Here is a 19,116-nt window from a genome sequence, read left to right on the forward strand (position 1 = left end):
CTCCTTGACATGACAGAGCATTCACTAAAAAAGTTGAGGAATATAATTTGAGAATTGAAGCTGGATTCAGAAAAACATTATTCAATGGCATTTAAAATATACAAAACAAAACGTCCTCAATTACGTCCTCAACTGTTTTTGAAATTATTGATTTAAAAGCAGTTTCATAATGTTTTGGAAATTCAACAATAAATGCACTCTTAATTGCCTGTTTAATATTAGTTGTTCCTGCTTTTCCTTGACTGCTGTAGTCGATGCTCCTGAATAATTGTTTTTCCAGTTCTTTTTTAAAACATATTTGAAAAGGATACGTTATTAAACATTTATTATTTCTTTCCGTTGCACTATTCGTCTTCCAAGCCTTTCCTTCGATAACTTACCATGAAAGCAACTTGAATAAGTTCACTCAGGTAGGAACCTTCCTCAGCAGACAGACAGTTCTACCCGAGCCCTGGTGTCACTGCACACTGGTGTCATCAAGCAGCGACTAACGTGTTGACGGCGAATCAAACCATCACAAAGATACCTTGTGGTCCATAACATTTTGTTAATTATATTAATTCAGACGCCGAATAATTGGATATTAAGCAATTACAAGCAAGGCTTTCGTTTGGGATCCTATGGTAATTGTGTGTCTGGTTTAAAGATACGTACTCATCATGCTTTATATATGGTGCATATATTATGTGTTTCTATTATATAGTCCATGTTGTAAAGTTAACGATACTTTTCACACAATCTACAATAGATTTACGCCAGAAACGTCTTAACGATTTAGTACGATCCGATGATAGTACGTCTTCCATGTAATTGTATTAACAATAATGAATATCATAGTTAATATACGATTGAGAGCGATGCATTGCTGAACATGCCCACCACAGAAAACCTGATAAATAGGCCTAGCCTACATGATATAAATGGTCAGGATTGGTAACTTCAGTTTGTATTCACTGTTGTCCCCAGACTCCTCCTTCCACTCAGCTACTAGAATGAATCATCTTCTGAGAAAAAGGCTTCCTGCTTCTGTGCGGAGTCTTCTGACGGACATTGGCCCTAAAGAAGAGTCTCTCTGCAGCGAATGGACAGACTCTGAACCGGAAACCATATGCAACGATGGGATTCTCCTTCCCTCCAGAAAGACGAACAGCAACGAAGAATTTCTCACCCCAGCCAGCACACATCAGCACCACAATGAACTCACTACTGATAGTAGTAACACGAACCAAGGCACAGTGTGCGGATTGTGCAAGTCAAAGCCTTCCTGCTACACCTGCCCTCGATGCAACATGCCCTACTGCTGCCTTGTGTGCTATCGGAGTACGGATCACATCTTGTGTTCTGAGGAGTTCTACAAACAGTCTGTTTTACAGGAGCTGAAGGACATGGGCGAGTCGGCTGCTGGCAGTAGAAAGAAGATGCACGACATTCTGCTGGGACTCAAACAGAAGGCAGAAGAGACGGACGGAGGCATGGGGAATCTTTTCAGAGAGGATGGTTTAGACTCAGATGATCACGAACATGGACAGGCAGAGATATTGGAGCTGCTCTCTAGGTTATCTAAGTTTCAGCAGTCAGGGTCAGGCGACGAAGGAGAAATAGCTGGTATTTTAAGAAGACTGGAAGAAATTGGTGAAATGGATGATAGAAATGCAGAGCTGCTGGGTTCAGTCAGTGTTGGAGACATAGCTGATGAGCCTGAGGAAGGGCAGAACTTAGCTGACAGACTGTCAGGGTTAGATATTGACTCGCTCTCTGAGGAGGCAATGTGGGAACTTCTGAACAGCCAGGAGAAGGAGAGGTTTTTGGATTTGATGAAGGGTAAGGAGCTGGAGCAGCTGTTGCCCCTGTGGAGGCCATGGTGGGAGGCGCATGAAGAGGTAGGGGGGTCCAAGGTGGAGGTTTTGGGGGTGGAGGAGAACATTGATGGACAGATAGAGGGGGTTTCAAGCTGTGACACAACCCAAAAGACCAAAGAGGGGTTGGATCATATTATAGACAATTCGGCCTTAGAACCAGTTCTGATTGGGATTGAAAACAAAAAGGAAGGGCAAACGAAGAGAGATGAACATGCAATTTTACCAGCTTCCACAGTTCCTCCAATTTCTGCCAAGATCCAAATGCTTAGTTCTCTATCTTCAAATCCATCTCCTCTTGTTTGCTATGGATTGGTGAATGCCCTTTTTGGCTATACCTTCACTCTGACCTTGTTCAACGGAGATGTTGATTCATTGAACCATGAGGTGTGCGATGCAATCCTAGATGTGTCCGAGGCCTTGAATTCAAACAAGATTTTTGAAAGTGTTCAGCAAGCCTTAGAATCTGGGGAGGCTGCCACGTTGGCAGGGGGCTACTTTGATAGGGAAGACCCCTATGCTAAAGACCGGGCAGTCGAGGCAGTAGCACACATTATGACTGGAAGAAGTAGACAGGATGCTATTGGCTACTGCCTGGCAGCCTTCAGTCAGCTCCGCACAGTGCTGTCAAAGGCCAAAGCCACCCTGCCAAAGGGGGAGCTGGAGGAGAAGAGGCGGAAGTACTTTCTCGCAGGGAAGAAATGTGAATTCTATCAGGCCTGGGTGTCCGAAAATGGGCCATATTTGCGTTCTTTGGCCATTGGGCTTTGGCAGGAGCATAGTGACAGAATGAACCGAAGAGAAAACCTGGAAAGAGAAACGAGAGCTGTTGAGGCTAGCTGGAAGAAAGGGAAGAGGAAGGGCAATGGCCCCTTGATTAAAGAAATAAATTGATTTCACATGCTCACTTGTTCATTAAAAGATACTGTACATGCGGTTTTAAACAATGTATATTTCAAATGGTTGAATAAAATATGACACATGCCTTCTTGTGAAATAAATCATATTTTAACTGGGTTTTAATCATAACAAGTATGCAATATTGTAGGACCTAACATATAAATATTAGATTATATGAGCGTCCTAACCAGTGGCGGCTGCTGGTCTTTTAAAGAGGGGAAGCTCATTTTTGGCCTACATCAAAATAGTTGTCAATTTATTTATACCTCAATTCGGCCCTCCGTTCCTTTTCAAGAAAATGGTCTGTGACCCTGTTAAATTAATAATGGAAGCAATTTCGCCAAGCAAATACCAAGAAATGTGTTGCAGTTTGTCATTAGAATTCACTTGCAAAATCCGCGATGGGACTGTCACTGAACTCAGATAGTGAAGTGACTGTGTATATCTCAAAATAGCTGTCAATCAAAAAGTGATTCAGACTTTCGACTGATCCACCAATCATAACGCGGAAGCCCAGCGTCCAGGCTAGCCCAGGCCAGCCCACTGCTCCATCCACCCCCAGAGACGCTGAGCGTCCGGGGGCGGGACAAATCTGGGCATTTATCCAATGACCGTCGAGTTTCGAGGCAATGAAAAAAACTGTTCCATGCAGTCTCATTGAAGTGAATGGACGCTCGGCTTCTACGGTCTAATGCATTGACATTACGGGAATGTATGAGAAGTTAACAAAATCGAGTCAGTCTTGGATAAGATTCTTATCGAACTTGTCTTCGAAATGAACGTATTTTAACGAATTTGTAGTCAATGAAATGTTAACACAACAATACATATTTGACAATTTAATGTTCGAAATTTTAGGGGAAGCTGAGCTTCCCTTGCAGTCTTAGAGAAATCGCCACTGGTCCTAACCCTGTGAGATGCTGATGCTGTTGCGTCCCACTCTCTCTCATCTCATTTCTCATTGTCCTATCTTTCTCTGTATTGTTGTTTTGGGAGTATTTGTATGTATGCATGTATGTACCGTACTGTTCATTTGTATCCTTTTTGTTTTGTGTTTTTTGTAAAGCGTCTTTGGGTACCGAGAAAAGCGCTATATAAAACCAATGTATTATTATTATTATTATTGACTAAAATTAAACAGTGCAAGCGTGCTGCCTTTAGGGTGACGTCACTAATAACAGCGGTCCAGCAAAACAGTATTGTTTATGTATAGATATATTTTTGTGTGTATCAAATGCAATAAATATAACATTTTAAAAATGATAAAGATTATGTATACATAAATAAATATTATATAATGTATACCAGTAAGCTTCCAACGGTCTCGTCGCCTGTGCTTTGGTCACGTGTCCCGGAAGTCTTTCTACGCTGCGACGAAAACATGGCTGCGCTCTTGAGATCGAGCCGGTTACTTAACTTCTCGCCTTCTGGCGTACTGAAAATAACAGGGACAAAAGTCATCGGACCGCCACTGAGTCGGCTTTACAGTAGAGCTGTCGGCGGCCAGAGAGCTGGAGTAGGTTCCAGACAGTTCACCCGTTGTTCAGAGAATGTCTCCAGGTATGGTAGATGTGCGGGGGTCCACGCTGTGTCCGTGTCATTGAGGGTCAATGACAGCCAGGCTGGGGCATCTCAACACACGTAGAGTGGAGTAAAGGCCTTATGTTGAAAGGCACATATATTAACGTTAATGGAAATATTTGGTCGAAGCAGTCAGAAGCCTTGATCAAACGCACGTTTATTATAATACAGTGGGGCTTGTTGTGTAATCCTATTTGACTGACTCTACGTGCTGTATCGCCTTCAACATCTTGTGAAATTGAACGGTTTAACATACTTTCCGTTAGTTAATGTAAAATATAGTCTAGTCGACTCGATATATATTCAAGTTGCTGAGGCTCCCAGCCAAAAACGTACTGTGTTCGAACTCCAATGCCCTTGAGCAAGATGCCATGATGCCAGCTCATTTGTACATCTGTTTGTTAGTCAATTTAATTTGGAGGAATATGTGGTTGAGTTAAAAGAAAGTCACACAAGAAAGAATAGGAATACCCATTTAGAGGGTGTTGGCTTATTTAAGCAAATCTTTACTCAATCTTTTTTTTTCTCAACAGCAATCTCCACTGTGCTGTAGGTAATGATCATAAAATAAAATGAGTACTGTCAAACGATTTGGGCAGAATTTCGAAACCATTAAAGATAAACCAGACAAATTAGACATCATTGAGAGCTATATGCAAAAAAACAAAGTATATGATTCAATATCACGGGATGGGTCTGGCCTGACCTCTCTGGCCTCCTGCTCTTTCTGCTCTCATTTTCATTAACAACTTGGTTTTCCTCATGATGGATCTTACTCTCACAGACAAGCATGGCCGTATGTGGCAGGCAGCGTGCGAAGTTATGCCCTGGCCACGGAGCCCAAGGAAGATGGCAACCTGGGTCTGCGTTCCAAGCAGGCCCAGCAGTTTGACTGGGCCCTTGCCAAGCTGGACAGCTCCGTTAGGAGGACTGGCCGTGTCACCAAAACACTACTCCTGCGCATCTTCCATGACAATTGCCGGACAGGTTTGTGTGTGTGCGTGTGCAAAGAGAGATTTGTGTAGTGGTGTAATTAATGGATAGATTAATCACATCAGCAGGTGTGATGTGATTAGCCGTTACAAGCCGTTTTGGAAAATCGGCCCCTTATGACATCACAGGTGGGCGTGTCCGCCTAGATGTGTGCTGGATTGATCATTCTACCAGCCTACCCAGTGAACTGTAGCAAACGTTCCTCATCTATCCGTCACACATCTAGGTGGACACGCCCACCTGTGATGTCATATGGGGCCGATTTCCAAAATGGCTTGTAACGGCTAATCACACCACACCTGGTGGCATGTCATGGGACCTTTTAAATCTATTTAAATTCAGGTTGTATGTCCTACCTCGACCGTTCAAGGTCGATGCTCTGTCCTCTCACTAGTACTCTACTAGTTGCTTGGTAGACATGAAACCATTCATTTAATGCATTGATTTATTGTAACTGTGTGCTCAACATTCAAAGCTCCCCTTCCATCAATCTCAGTCTTCGGTTTTTTAGTTTTCTTATTCTATGCTTGTGCCTATCATTCATCTGTGTGCAGGCCACCCCAGTGGGAACCAGGCCTTGCTCCTGCTGCGTAGCTGTGGCTCCCTGCTACCAGAGATCCCAATGGCAGAGCGCACTGAGCTCGCACATCGCATCTGGGAGAAGCTGCAGGAGCTAGGTAATAGGTCTTACTATTTACTGCGGCCATGATGACCTAATTCATCAGTACATTTAGGAAGACGTTCTGTGACAGGTGAATCTGCCACATAGGACTAAATGAAATGAAAACATCCTGACATTCATTAACATGCCTTGTGCAATGTCTTTCGAGCATTGATGAATGACCAAATACGGGCTCACATAGTGCATCACATCCCATGGCCTCACTCTGCTGCCTGTATCTCTCTGCATACACAACAAAAACTACGATGCCCATCGTACACAATTTCATCACACTCAGGAGATGAGGCCATGGCCAGTTGTGGCCATGTTTTAATACAACATTTTATGAAATAGTTGTATTTGTTTGGCTAATCAAAGTGAATGCACGTTGTATCCAATACTTGTATATCTATATATATATACAGACAGTATTATGTATTTTTCATCTATTACTCTAAAGACTAATGACGGCTGCCTATTTCTTCTTAGGGGCCATGTATGACGCCAGCCACTACAATGCCCTGCTCAAGGTTTACTTGCAGAACGAGTTCAAGTTCTCGCCTACTGACTTCCTGGCCAAGATGGAGGCAGCCAATGTCCTGCCCAACAGAGTATGTATTGCAGAGAGTTGCATACATGTAATGCTATTATTTAAGACTTTTCATCGGGCTATTGATCTCTATTAAAAAAAAAAGTATTCAGGGTGGTTAAGCTCAAGTTGTGTTTGGACATAACTAATTCTGTTGTCATCCAGGTAACCTACCAGAGACTGATCGCAGCCTACTGCCACGAGGGAGACATCGAGGGCGCCAGGTGAGAACATAGAACCAAGGATGGACGTCCAAAACGTCCATCCATTCCCACAATTCCATTTTGAAAAGAATATGTAGTGATGTGTATGTTTGTTAACCTTTTTAAAGTCTTGCATTTGGACGACAATATGAGCCGTAGACCAGTGTAAATATTTTCATCATATGTAACGGAAAGATATGTTTATATGTGGTCTTTTAACTGTCCTATATTGTTATTTTTAGCACAATTTTGGGTTTCATGAAGAGCAAAGATCTAGCAATCACAGAAGCTGTGTTCAACTCGCTGGTAACGGGCCACGCCCGCTCAGGGTGAGTGTTTGTCATTGCACATTTTCTGACACAGGTCCCATGGCATGAAAATGGCACTTTATGAGGTTTTCTAATATTAATATGAATTTCCCCAGCCTGCCTATAGTCCCCCAGTAGCTAGAAATGGCGTTAGGTGTAAAACGAGCACCAGGTATTTTGCTCCGCCTTGGAAAAATGAAAGCTCAGACGCTCCGATTTCAAATTTGGCCCCATTTGTCGTCATAAGGTGCCAAGTTACCTCCCCTTTCTCTGCCTTGCCCGCCCAGAGAATTTGGCCCGCCAATGATACGATGGGCTACGATCGTGCGAGCGCCACATATGTGTGTGCGTGCAAACACACACAAATGAGACTCGTAGTGGGGGTTATCTCAGCCATGGTTCAGAAGGAATTGGGGGGAAAGGAACTTTGGCTTTGACTCCCTGAAATACATGAACCCCGACATGTAGGAGAAAGGGATTGTTTCCCATATAACAATATTATATGATTTAGATATCTATGTATAATATGATATTATTTACAGGGTTTCCACAGGGTTGTTAAAGGTATTAAAAGGTAGTAAATGAAATTAGCCCAATTTAAGGCCATTCAAAAGTAATAAACGTCATCTGACGAGGTATTACATTTCCAACAAGGCCTATGAGTTTTTCAATTTGTGTAATTTACGTCAGTGTTTCCGCTAGAAGAAATTGGTGCCGGTCATGTGACCGGGAAGGTTTCATTTTACCGGTCAAATTGGAAAAAAAAACAGTCGGATATTGTCCGTGTTTATTGCACTTAAAAAAAATTGATAGGCAGGCTATATAAAGAGGAAGAAGTGTGTGATCATATTTTGATTCGCCATGGTTGTTAAATACCGGTGCTCCGCAAAGCTTGCCGCCGGCTTTCGCTAGCTTGCCGCCGTTTAGTTCATAAATCTACGGTAGTCTATAGGGGAGCGTGTCTATGTTCCCCGAGTCCTATGTCCCCCTCTATGTATGAGACTGGGGAACATGGGACCCTTTTTTTTTTAAAAAGGGTCCTATGTTCCCTGCTTTTCCCAAAAAAGGGTCCTGTTCCCTGATATGTATGTGACCGGGGAACATAGGACCCTTTTTTTAAAAAGGGTTCTATGTTCCCCGGTCTGTTACTTTTTCCACCATTACTGCCAAATTCCGGCCGAGATAACTACCATTGCATGTCTTTACCTTTTGTAGAAGAGGGAGAGACGTCGGAGAACCTGACGCAGTATATTCATACGCCGGTAAACAAACCCGAGAAGCCCAATCCCTACGAGAGCTCCACGCGTTACGGCCATCCGGAGGCGCACAGAGCTTTTGGCCGTGATATTATTATACAATTATATTATATACTATTATATAAAGAGCGCCGGGAGTCGCAAACGGCAACAATCACTTTCTCCTCCATGCTGCAGTTCACCCCGGACTGCACTGCACTGAGTTGGCCGGTTGAACGCTGATTGGCTGTTACGTTAGACATGTCACTCTGTTGAACGCCGATTGGCTGTCATTACGCGAATGCCGCGTCAAAGTTTAAATATTTTTAAAGATTGAAAGATTGCGGGTAACATAGGACCCTTTTCTGGGAAAAGGGTCCTATGTTCCCCGCTTTTTCCAAAAAGGGTCCTATGCTCCCCGGTATGTATGGCTACAGGGGAACATAGGACCCTTTTTGGGGAAAACCGGGAACATAGGACCTGCTCAATTTTGTTCTGCTCAATGGTTGAATCTCCTCATGACTGAATGTTTGTATACAGCGCGCATGCTGTATGAGCGCAGGGTTGATGCGCTCCGCTTTTTTCTGTGGAGAACCAGCGCCTTGAACATTAAGCATAAAACAAAACGGGATCGTTTCGCCCGTTTCGGCTCTGTGTGGACGGGGCCTTATTTCCAAACGGTCATTCTGACCGGAGACATTTAGAATTTTCGGTCCTCCTCATTTTTTTCCGGTCAAAGACCGGTAATTACCAGACAACGGGAACTCTGATTTACGTGCAGGCCTATCTTCTAAAATTACTGAAACTTTCGTGGAATTATTTTTTATGTTGCGAGTAGGACCTGAGTGATATCAATGATGCCACGTGGTGCGTGCGCTGAAACAAATTGGATATACCCGGCTGGCTTGCTGCCAAACCACTTCGCGAGTTCGCTGCTGTTAGTTCAAAGTAATTTGAAAGACAATAATGGGGAAATGCAAATTTTCGGACCTCTAGCTGGAGGATTCGATATTTAAAGACTTGTACGGTATAAACGTATAGGGGGATTATTTGTTTATCAACATGAATGATCGCAAAAAGAACATTTGTTTGCCCGGTTGCCATGGTTATCTCTGTGTGGTTCATTTGCAGTTGCGGTGTTAATTAGCGATGTTGTCAGCTTACTGTTACATTAAACTGTAATCAGGAAACGCGGTTATATGAGACCCTATAGTATCTGTGGTATAAAGGCTGGGACGAATTTCGAATTATAAATATGTACACTTTATGTTGAAAGTATAGACTATTCTTCAAAACGAGAGCTGGTAAATTGTGAACAATTTATTAAACTGTAATCAGACAACGCGGTTATATGTTATAGACCCTAGAGTATCTGTGGTATAAAGGCTGGGACGAATTTTGAATTATAAATATGTACAATCCATAACGTTAGCTCTCTGGCTCATAGCTCAGCCGACGAAAATACCTCCCGTATTTGCCAAGTCGTAGCTAAGGTCCGTCCTATTTATGTGAAAAACTTTATATTTGGATTGTGTGTCCATGGTATAAGCGGGATAATGCCCTTCGAGGTGTCAAAAACATGTTTGATCGATTGTAATCAAAGGGGACTACTTTTTGAGGGAGATGAACTCAAACGGATTATAAATTTAATAAGCATGCAAAACGAATAAGAAAAAGCATATTTATTAAAGTATTTCAATTGTTTTATTATGTTGGCAAGCAAGAAGTAAAAAAAATGGGATAATCAGTCTTATTAAAACCGCACGACAAGATTGCGACTCTTGTCGCTCTCGTCTCTTTCTGCATATGACATGCTTGTAGAGTGGGGAGTGACGTAGAGTGATAATCCCTCTATAGAAAGTACACTGGTGTGAATTTGTGCTACCGTTTGGATTTTGATGTTAGCGTGTGGCCGGTAGACAGTCACGTTTACATGGACACTTCTGATCCGATTAGAAGTGGAAGAACAGCTCAATCGGAATACAATAATCATGTATATGGCTCAATCGGAATACAATTCTTTGATCGGATTATAATTCCATGCAATAGAAGAGGTGGTGTAGTCAACACATAATCGCTATAATCGACATGTATACACTTATTCCGATTGGTTTGGGGTGGGTGCAGCTACTTTTTAACTTGGAGAGATGGCATCAGCAGCTGCAGTATTTTGCAATTGGGCAGTCGCTACTTTTATGCATACCCAACTTGACCTCTGTCAAGGAAAGTGGATTTTTTGCCTGATTCATGTCTTTCTTATTACTCCGTTTGTAGCCCGTATGTAACTTATCATCCCCAGCGCGTCCGGTTTCTAAGCGACGTCTTTGACAGACTATTTCTCTGCTGTTTATAAATAATAATGTATAGAACGTCGCCGGTCATTATCGAAAATAATACCCTTCAGGGCGAAGCAAGACGCCTCCGCTTCGGATCGCGGTCCGGTTTGCCCTGTCGGGGCTTATTTACCCGATAATGACCGGCGTTCTGTATGACAACATTATCCCTTACATATATCATATAAGTCCAGACCAACATAACGGTTGTGCGCGAGAGACCTTGATACAGTACATTCGGATTGCAAGATAGAAATAGATCTATTCCGATTAGAAATGTAATCGGATCAGAAGTGTCCATGGAAACGCGGCTAGTGTTGTGTGTAACGCGTTACTACGCGGTACTTTTTCATGTGAAACCTTAACACTGTAATAACAATATTTAACAAGGTAATTATAACTTAACTTCAACACTGGACACAAAAACTCTCTCTCTGGCACTTTTTGACATATTGATTAAATCGATGGACCAAGTCCCGTTGGGACATCTTAATCTCTCTCTCACTCACTCACTCACTCACTCACTCACTCACTCACTCACTCACTCACTCAACTTAACAATTTCTGTATAAACCCTGATTTAGATGTAGAGCTCCAGGTCTCCCGCCCAAGCACCCGGAGTGTTCCAGAGTATTTACAGAACACGGCCAAAAGCTGTGTGCACCTCGCCATTGCGATACATCCACTGTAAACTCTAGCGCATGGCAGCGTGGCCGCAAGCTGCTCTGGCCCACACCCCCAGCCTCCACCTTGACCCGCCTCTCGGCACGTTTGTGGAAAGCTCATTGTGGGACTGGCTCGTAGTGGCTGTAATTCTACACCAAACTGAATTTCTTGAACATCTTGAAGTACTGTATTAGGGGCCCACTAACGGCTATATAAAATCATTCATAAAGTAGCATGCCATGGGATCTTTAATCTACTTTTCTATGTCTTGAAACTTTGAAACACCTAAAGCTTGTATTCCTTGTGTGCAACAACGCAGTGACGTTGAAAGCGCCAAAAACATCCTCCTTGTGATGCGAGGAGCAGGGATCGAACCGGGGCCTGACACCTACGTAGCACTTCTCACCGCCTATGCAGAAAAAGGAGACATTACCAGCATCAAGCAGGTGGGGATTGACTCGTCATGTTTCCTTCATAATCTGAGGTCCAAACCCCTAACAAAAACGGTGAACACACAACCTATGCTGTATGGACAAGAATTAGGTGATACAATACCGACTTGGCCCATGGCCGCTCCGATCATGTGCTATGTTTTGCAAGAATGATGGTTTACGGACCACTTGCAAATAGGGGTGGGGAAAATAAATCGATTAACGTAAGACTAAGGATTCTTATCCTTTATGATTCTGTGATTGCAAGTCTCGGTTTTGCCTTTGTGTGTTAACAATATTGCAATCCGTCGTTAAAAAATAATTCAAATGTATGCACTTTCCTGTGCTTTCATGCCATAGTTTGCCACACCGCCTTTCTGGGTGCACAATGGACCGGATCAGTTCTGGAAATTAGCCCTATGTACTGAATCGAGAATCTAGTTTAAATCTAATCGTGAGACATCTAAAGATTCACATCCCTACTTACAAAGTAATTAACCCTTTTACTCCAGCGAGTCCTTGATAATTCTCTAAAACTTGAGGCCAGTTACAGTGAAGAATAGCATTAACCAACGTTAAACTAACAGTTACGGTATAATACGTAACTTGTCTGCACGGAAATTTCTAAAAACGGCTATACCTAAAGCTATATATATTAATGTACTATATTCATGACGTTAGATTATATAAGTCTATTTGATAGATGGTACAGAAGGCCTATAGTATCCTATATTTTAAATCAAATTTAATGCAGATGCCGAAATGTTCAAAAGCGCACATTGCCGTCATATTGTGAAGAGTGAATTTGTTTGTAGAGGTGGTGGGTTTAACCACAGACGCTGCACCTTGACTAAAGACAGCTGTGGGAAACCCTGATAAGCCAATTAATTAGGGCCAACTTTAGTAAAAAATAAATAAATGTAGGACTGATTCAGATTGTTTGGGCCAAGCTTTTGGAAGCTTCTCCTATGTCTGATAGAGAAGAGAGTTGAACAGTGTGAAGAACAAGAGTCCCATTCCACTCATTAGCATCTGGCCCATCTTATTCTATTCAACGTGGTGGAAGATGTCAAATGGTTCAACGAAAACGGCGAGAAACCACACCCTACTATAGTAATAAAAGGAGAGGCCGGTGACATTACGGACCAGATGGCAAACGGATAAGCGCTGAGATGCTGAAAAGGCAGAAAGTATATATATCTGAAAATATTGTTTTCAGATATATTTTTTCTATGGCCGGGAACCGTTACAACCTTCTGTGGTATTGACTCAGGCTTACTCACAATCACTCAATTATGTAATGGTGGTGACGGAGATAAATACCATGGCATGATAACTAGCCAACCATAAACTAATATTATGTTGCCACAAATCATCTATTAACATCGATACAACATGCGCCGTGAATCAATATGATATTGGGAACTCACTAATTAACGTTCCAACATAATTTTCTACCTGTTCCAACCATTCACTCGTCCGTTGCCCTCCCTTGCTGTCCCTCTCTTCACCACCCCTCTCATCTCCCTCCAGACCATTGAGGTGGCTGAGAGTGCTGACTGCAGCCTGATGCACAGAGACATGATGCAGGTCATCTTCTCGCTGGCCAGAGCCGGATACCAGCAGCACGTCCCCGAGATGACTGAGCTCATGAGGCACGACAGGGGCTTCGTGCCAGGTACCTTCATGCATATAACTTTATTTAAACAGGGACAATGTACAAAAGAAACATTAATCTTGCTTAGAGCAAATTGCTATTTTCCACCTGTAGTTCTATTGTGTACTTATTATTCACGCACACGTACAGCCAAAGTACAGATGTGGACTTTCACACAAGGGTGTTACTCTTCAAGTGTTTGCTCTGTTTCATGATGGGGCAGCATGTGGCTCGGGAGGTAGAGCGGGTTGGCTGGTAATCGAAAGGTTGCTAGTTCGATCCCTGGCTCCTCCTAGCTGTGTCTCGAGGTGTACCTGAGCAAGACACCTCATCCTGACTGCTCCCGACGAGCTGGCTGTCGCCTTGCATGGTTGGCACATGGTTGCCGTCAGTGTGTGAAAGTGGGTATGAATGGGTGAATGTTATGCAGTACTGTAATGCCCTTTGCGTTACCACTGGTTAGAAAAGCGCTGTATAAATGCAGTCCATTTACCATTTTACCAGGATGGATGAAATGGAAATAAAACCACAGTAAACGACGAAGACCGTAACGGTCCCAGCCGAACGCTGGGCATACTAAACACTGCGCATGTTGTTCTCTGTGCAGATGCTATGAACCTGTGTCTGAGCCTGATCACTCAGCGCATGGAGGACACGGCCTTCGGGATCCTCCAGAGCTTCCCCGCGCAGCATGGGGAGGTCCCCAGCACGGATGGCCCCACCCTGGGGAGCTTCTTCCTCAGACACTGCGTCCACATGGACATGGTACGCCCGCACGCCCACATGTGTCCTAGACCTGTAGATGTACATCTCCATGGACACACATTTGGAACGCCTCCAAAAATAAATATCAATGCCGCCTTCCGTTGGAGAGAGACGTCTGTTAAAAAAATTCCCAACCCAAAGAACACATCAGTCCCTGATCAAGATGTTATAGCTGAACCAATTGGCATGGGGAATCCACCCACTGCTGTTGACTAGAAATGAGGCAGGAAAGTTCTAACATTGAATGTCTCAGGCAGAACGGAGCATTTCATTCACTGTAGAATACCTGACGGGCTATGGCATTTCTAACAAACATAATGAGTCATGTACAAGGTGCACTGCACAATAACACTCCCAGAAGCTTACTTTTGTACATTTTGTGTACGCAGCCCGTGGAGAAGTTGGCCCGCTACTGCAAGGAACTGCAAGAGTCCAACCTTCACACCTCACCACTACACTTCACCCTGGCCTGCGCCCTCGAAACCAGGAAGACTGGTACGCACGCATGCATGCACGCACACAAAGGTTGTTGAATTTAATATATCTAGAATAAGAACGTTATAATATGTGTTGAGATTATACCACATTTACTAGGGGTGTAACGGTTCACCGATACGAATCAGTATCCGGGTAGATTAACACAGATGCGACTTCATCGATACGTGGGCCCCTGAAACGATTTAAAATGACCAAGAATCTGTCGATGCACCGATTTAAACGTTGCGTAACGATTGAGTGAAGCTTCAACCTGATATCAAGACAACTCATTTCATTCCGTTTCCATACGGATCCCGAAAATGAAATTTATGGAAGCGGACGGATCCGCATGTGTGTTTGTGTATGTTTGCTCGTGCGTCTCCGCGTGCGCCCTGCGTCTCGCGAGCAGGAAACAACCGGAGTTGTGAGTGCGCGAATAACCATATGTCTGAAAACTGTGAAATGATTTTCAGTGCACCAGCGAATTCTTTGGGTCTTATTAGAAGGAGGGGAATATTGACAAAAGCTTCGCTATTTTTTAAATTGTGCGGGACAGCGATCAAGTCTATAAATAAACAAATAAATAGACATGTAGTTCTAAATGTATAAATGTGTCTTCCATTTTTTCCCATGCCATAAAGAAATATTTGTTAAAGAAATATTAAGTGTATCTATCCAGTGTTTCCCCTAGGATGGAGTTGCAGTAGCGGAGGTGGAATGTTTTTTTTTTCTGCTTGCAATTTTTTTTTTGTGCTCGCAAAGCACACCCTGCCGGGAGGTTTCTATGTGTCTGCCGGCAACAGAAGGGTGTACATACAGTACATTTGTGCAGAGTAATGAGCAGGGGAAATATGGAGAGATTGAACATATTACAAGTATAATCTTTAAAACAATTATGTACATTTATTTAACAAAAAATATATGATATCAACAACCACCCTATACAGTAAAATCACATAACACAAATACTACAACAATCAAAAAGGTCTGTGCCTCAAACCAATGCATCTTCACACTCCCTCCCCTCTCCCAATCACAAAGGTTGTAGTAGGACCATAAAGAGGCCATTCCTCTATTGAACAAGTTTTTGGAGTCAATAATGGCGACGCTTCTGAAATTGTTGCTAAAAAAAATGTATATTGACATTTTTGCTAAAAATAATTTTTTAAAAATAAGTAGAGATATATTTTTCAAAACTAAAGGTTGTAGTAGGACAATAAAGAGGCTATGCCTCTATGGAACGAGTTTTGGGGCTCTAGAGTCAATAATGGCGACGCTATTGAAATTCTTGCTAAATAAACAATCTTCAAAAATAAGAAGAGAAATATTTTTCAAAACTAAAGGTTGTAGTGGGACCATAAAGAGGCCATACCTCTATGAAACAAGTTTTGGGGCTCGTCAATAATGGCGACGCTATTGAAATTTTACCATTGTGGTCGTTTTCAGTTTTGCACTTTGCAGAAGGTCCCTAAGCTCGCGGCTGAAAGGTGACAGCTCATAGAAGCCAATGCAATTCACCTTTCGCTAAAGACGGCTCGTTTGGATGAAAACAATGCTGTAGCTGGTTCTCTAGGTTACCACACTCAATTGGGTCGCAACAATGTTTCACTGATCTATTGAACCGTAAACTCAGAATCTGCCAATTAATTTCCAACTTTACGGAAGTTCCTCTCCGTTTATATGCTTTACTCAGGTGTGTGAATTGACCTTGATATGAAGCGTCCGTCGCGCAAAATAATATAACATTAGTTTTTTAAAGAGATAAGAAGGAGCTCTCCTCTCCTCTCCGTTTATATGCTTTGCTCACAAGTGTGTGAATTGACCTGGATATAAAGCGCATATCCAGCGTCTGTAGCGCACGTAATGTTATATTATTTTGTGTAGCGCAAAATAATATAACATTCGTAATTTAAAGAGATAAGCTGAAGCTCTCGTCTCCTCTTGTTGAAAAAAAGAAATTCAGCAGCGGCGGTCATATTTCATGCACCTACCAGCGGCGTGCTGCCACTGGTAGGTGCATATAGGGGAAACACTGCTATCAGATTGATTAATATCTCATCAAATCGAACCGAATCGTTAGAACATTGCATCGAATCGTTCCATATTAAAAGTGATCGTCCCTGAATCGGATCGCGTAGCACATGTATCTAGATAAGTATTGGATCGTCATATAAAGGAGAGATGCACACCCCTAAGCCAATATAATAAATGTGTATCTAAATCTTTTATTATGGGGCAATTCAAAAATAAGTCAACCTTTTGGTATTTGTATCCGTTTCTCTGTAAATATATTTGTTCTTAATATAGACACACTGAAAAATGCACTGAATTTTACCATGGACATATTTTGTTCAGTTACTAAACCCCAACTACATTGAGTATGGACTTCTATGTATACCGCCCGCTTACTTCATCAAATAAAGTGACGTGTAAACATTATTACTATTGCTATAATTTACCTTGGCAGTGGTAAGCAACCCCCATCATGCGTAATTTTCCAATAACTATCCATGGTTTCCTATCAGAGTTTATTCCTTCTACATTATAAACCATGTGCAATCAACTACATGATCAGGACCCTGATTTAAAGCTAGGGTTGACAATTTAGTTTTAGTTTTAATCTTTTTCTAATATTACAATGTTACATTACAACATTGTACTTACTAGACCGATCTAAATGAAAACATCCAATACTGTAAAAAATAAATAAATAATTTCTGTTATCATTGGCTGTTGCAGGCCTATACTATACCCGTCCAATAATTCTGATGGGCGACTGAAACTTTCCGACTTGCCTGTCGGTCTATCTAACTATAATTCATACTATTGCCCATGACCGGAGTCTTTCACAAGTCTAAGCAGACCTAGAGCTAGGAGGAATTGATGTGGAGGGAAGGGATTTTGCCTGCTAAATACTTTCAAAATCCAGCTAGCTCTAACTGGTTTCTCATCTTTTTCATCTTTTTTGTCCTCTACTATTTTGCCATTTTAACACAACACACATTTTTGACCTCTTCGCTCTGCTTTAACTTTATACTTACAGAGTCCTTGCTACAACAATATAACTGATGATTTTCTTCTTTTCAGATATGTGTGTGTCCCTGATGAAGGTTCTGAAGGAGCAGGGTCTACCTGTTAGGCCTCACTTCTTCTACCCGCTCCTCACCCAACATGTTAAGGACAAGAACACAGCAGGTACACACAATCACGAAGAGAAACGCACACAAGCCTTGAAGCCTTTTATTATGTATTTATTACCGTAATGTCTTTTGCTTGTGAGAAGCGATCAATCAATTGCCATCAAAATGTCCTCAGCCCGGTTTAGTTCAAAGATTTGCAGCGATACTGTTTGAAAATAAAACACAAGCTAACACTCTAATATAATAATATAATAATGTGAAGAGGTGCAGACACTAATGGTACTTCTCCGCCGGCGGATAAGCTTCGGACCCAGCACGACTCAGACCAGTAGCTAGGGTGCAGAATAGCCCAGCTCAGTTACGGCTTGTGTTTCCATCGCATCAGTACCCTTATGGTAGGGCGGAGTTTAATTCGGAACCGATAGCCACGGCAGCTACGTAAGCTTCGTGACCTTATAGCAGCCCGATACAGTGTAGCCTGCTAATAAATCCAAGGAAAAAGAATAACACGCACAATGAACAAAGAGCAACAAGACGTTTCTGTCGACCGATCAACGGACGGCGTGTGAAGCTCGAACTTGCCGGCACCCTTTCAGGCGTCTCAGTACCCCGACGGGGGAGTACTGCGAAACGAGTACGGCTCAGTCTGCATCACGCCCTCTTTTGGCGGTGGAAACGAGACCTGTGCCGCTCCTTTGCACACTGAACCAAACCGCACCCAACGGTGGAAATGCGCCATAGGAGCCGTGGCTCTTTTTTTAATTTTATTTTCAATTATGTTAATGTTCCAACATTCTTTCAGTTTCATTAAGACGAGATCATCCCTAAAATATGTATATTAATAAGATCGGTGACGGATAAATACCCCTTTGTCAGAACTTGGGACATATTTGCCCAATGTAGCACTGATACACACTCTCTAGTATAAGCCCAGGAATCCCAAGTGCTCCATCATCAATGCGCTCTCTTTGGGCTCTTTCAGATGAATAAGTTATGTTTTTCTTTTTCCGCCTGTCACCTAATTGACGGCATTGGGCCGGCGGGGGGGGCACACACACACACACACACACACACACACACACACACACACACACACACACACACACACACACACACACACACACACACACAGGCTAAATCTCAGCATACCCTGCACACCCAACTAAAACAAAACGTTTAAACACAGAGTGAACTTCATTTAGTTGTCACAGTGCTTAGCAGATGGCGGAGAAGCAGGGAGACGACTCTCACTGCCTCCGTGAAGATGTTGGTCTTAGCCCTCATCAATGATGTACTCTTTAATTCTCCAGCATGTTTGTGT

General features: G+C 42.6%; 2 protein-coding genes across 2 annotated transcripts in view; both read left to right on the forward strand.

Moving 5' to 3' along the window:
- The first annotated feature begins 437 nt into the window (after positions 1 to 437).
- On the forward strand, positions 438 to 3,989 carry znhit2 (zinc finger, HIT-type containing 2). The gene is made up of 2 exons (XM_056609814.1): positions 438 to 623; positions 967 to 3,989. The coding sequence occupies exon 2, from the start codon at positions 993 to 995 to the stop codon at positions 2,748 to 2,750; it is 1,758 nt and encodes a 585-aa protein (XP_056465789.1). The 5' UTR covers positions 438 to 623; positions 967 to 992; the 3' UTR covers positions 2,751 to 3,989.
- A 95-nt stretch (positions 3,990 to 4,084) lies between these two features.
- The window catches only part of lrpprc (leucine-rich pentatricopeptide repeat containing), a 64,892-nt gene continuing 49,860 nt past the window's right edge, over positions 4,085 to 19,116 (forward strand). Inside the window, exons 1-11 of the mRNA XM_056609810.1 lie at positions 4,085 to 4,316; positions 5,122 to 5,324; positions 5,885 to 6,007; positions 6,481 to 6,602; positions 6,746 to 6,804; positions 7,026 to 7,112; positions 11,645 to 11,771; positions 13,290 to 13,434; positions 14,021 to 14,178; positions 14,568 to 14,673; positions 17,743 to 17,850. Coding sequence (XP_056465785.1) covers positions 4,138 to 4,316; positions 5,122 to 5,324; positions 5,885 to 6,007; positions 6,481 to 6,602; positions 6,746 to 6,804; positions 7,026 to 7,112; positions 11,645 to 11,771; positions 13,290 to 13,434; positions 14,021 to 14,178; positions 14,568 to 14,673; positions 17,743 to 17,850 — 1,417 coding nt within the window. The 5' untranslated portion in view covers positions 4,085 to 4,137. The remainder of the gene's footprint in view (positions 4,317 to 5,121; positions 5,325 to 5,884; positions 6,008 to 6,480; positions 6,603 to 6,745; positions 6,805 to 7,025; positions 7,113 to 11,644; positions 11,772 to 13,289; positions 13,435 to 14,020; positions 14,179 to 14,567; positions 14,674 to 17,742; positions 17,851 to 19,116) is intronic.

This window comes from Gadus chalcogrammus, chromosome 15 (genome assembly GCF_026213295.1).
Source record: "Gadus chalcogrammus isolate NIFS_2021 chromosome 15, NIFS_Gcha_1.0, whole genome shotgun sequence".
Taxonomy (NCBI): domain Eukaryota; kingdom Metazoa; phylum Chordata; class Actinopteri; order Gadiformes; family Gadidae; genus Gadus; species Gadus chalcogrammus.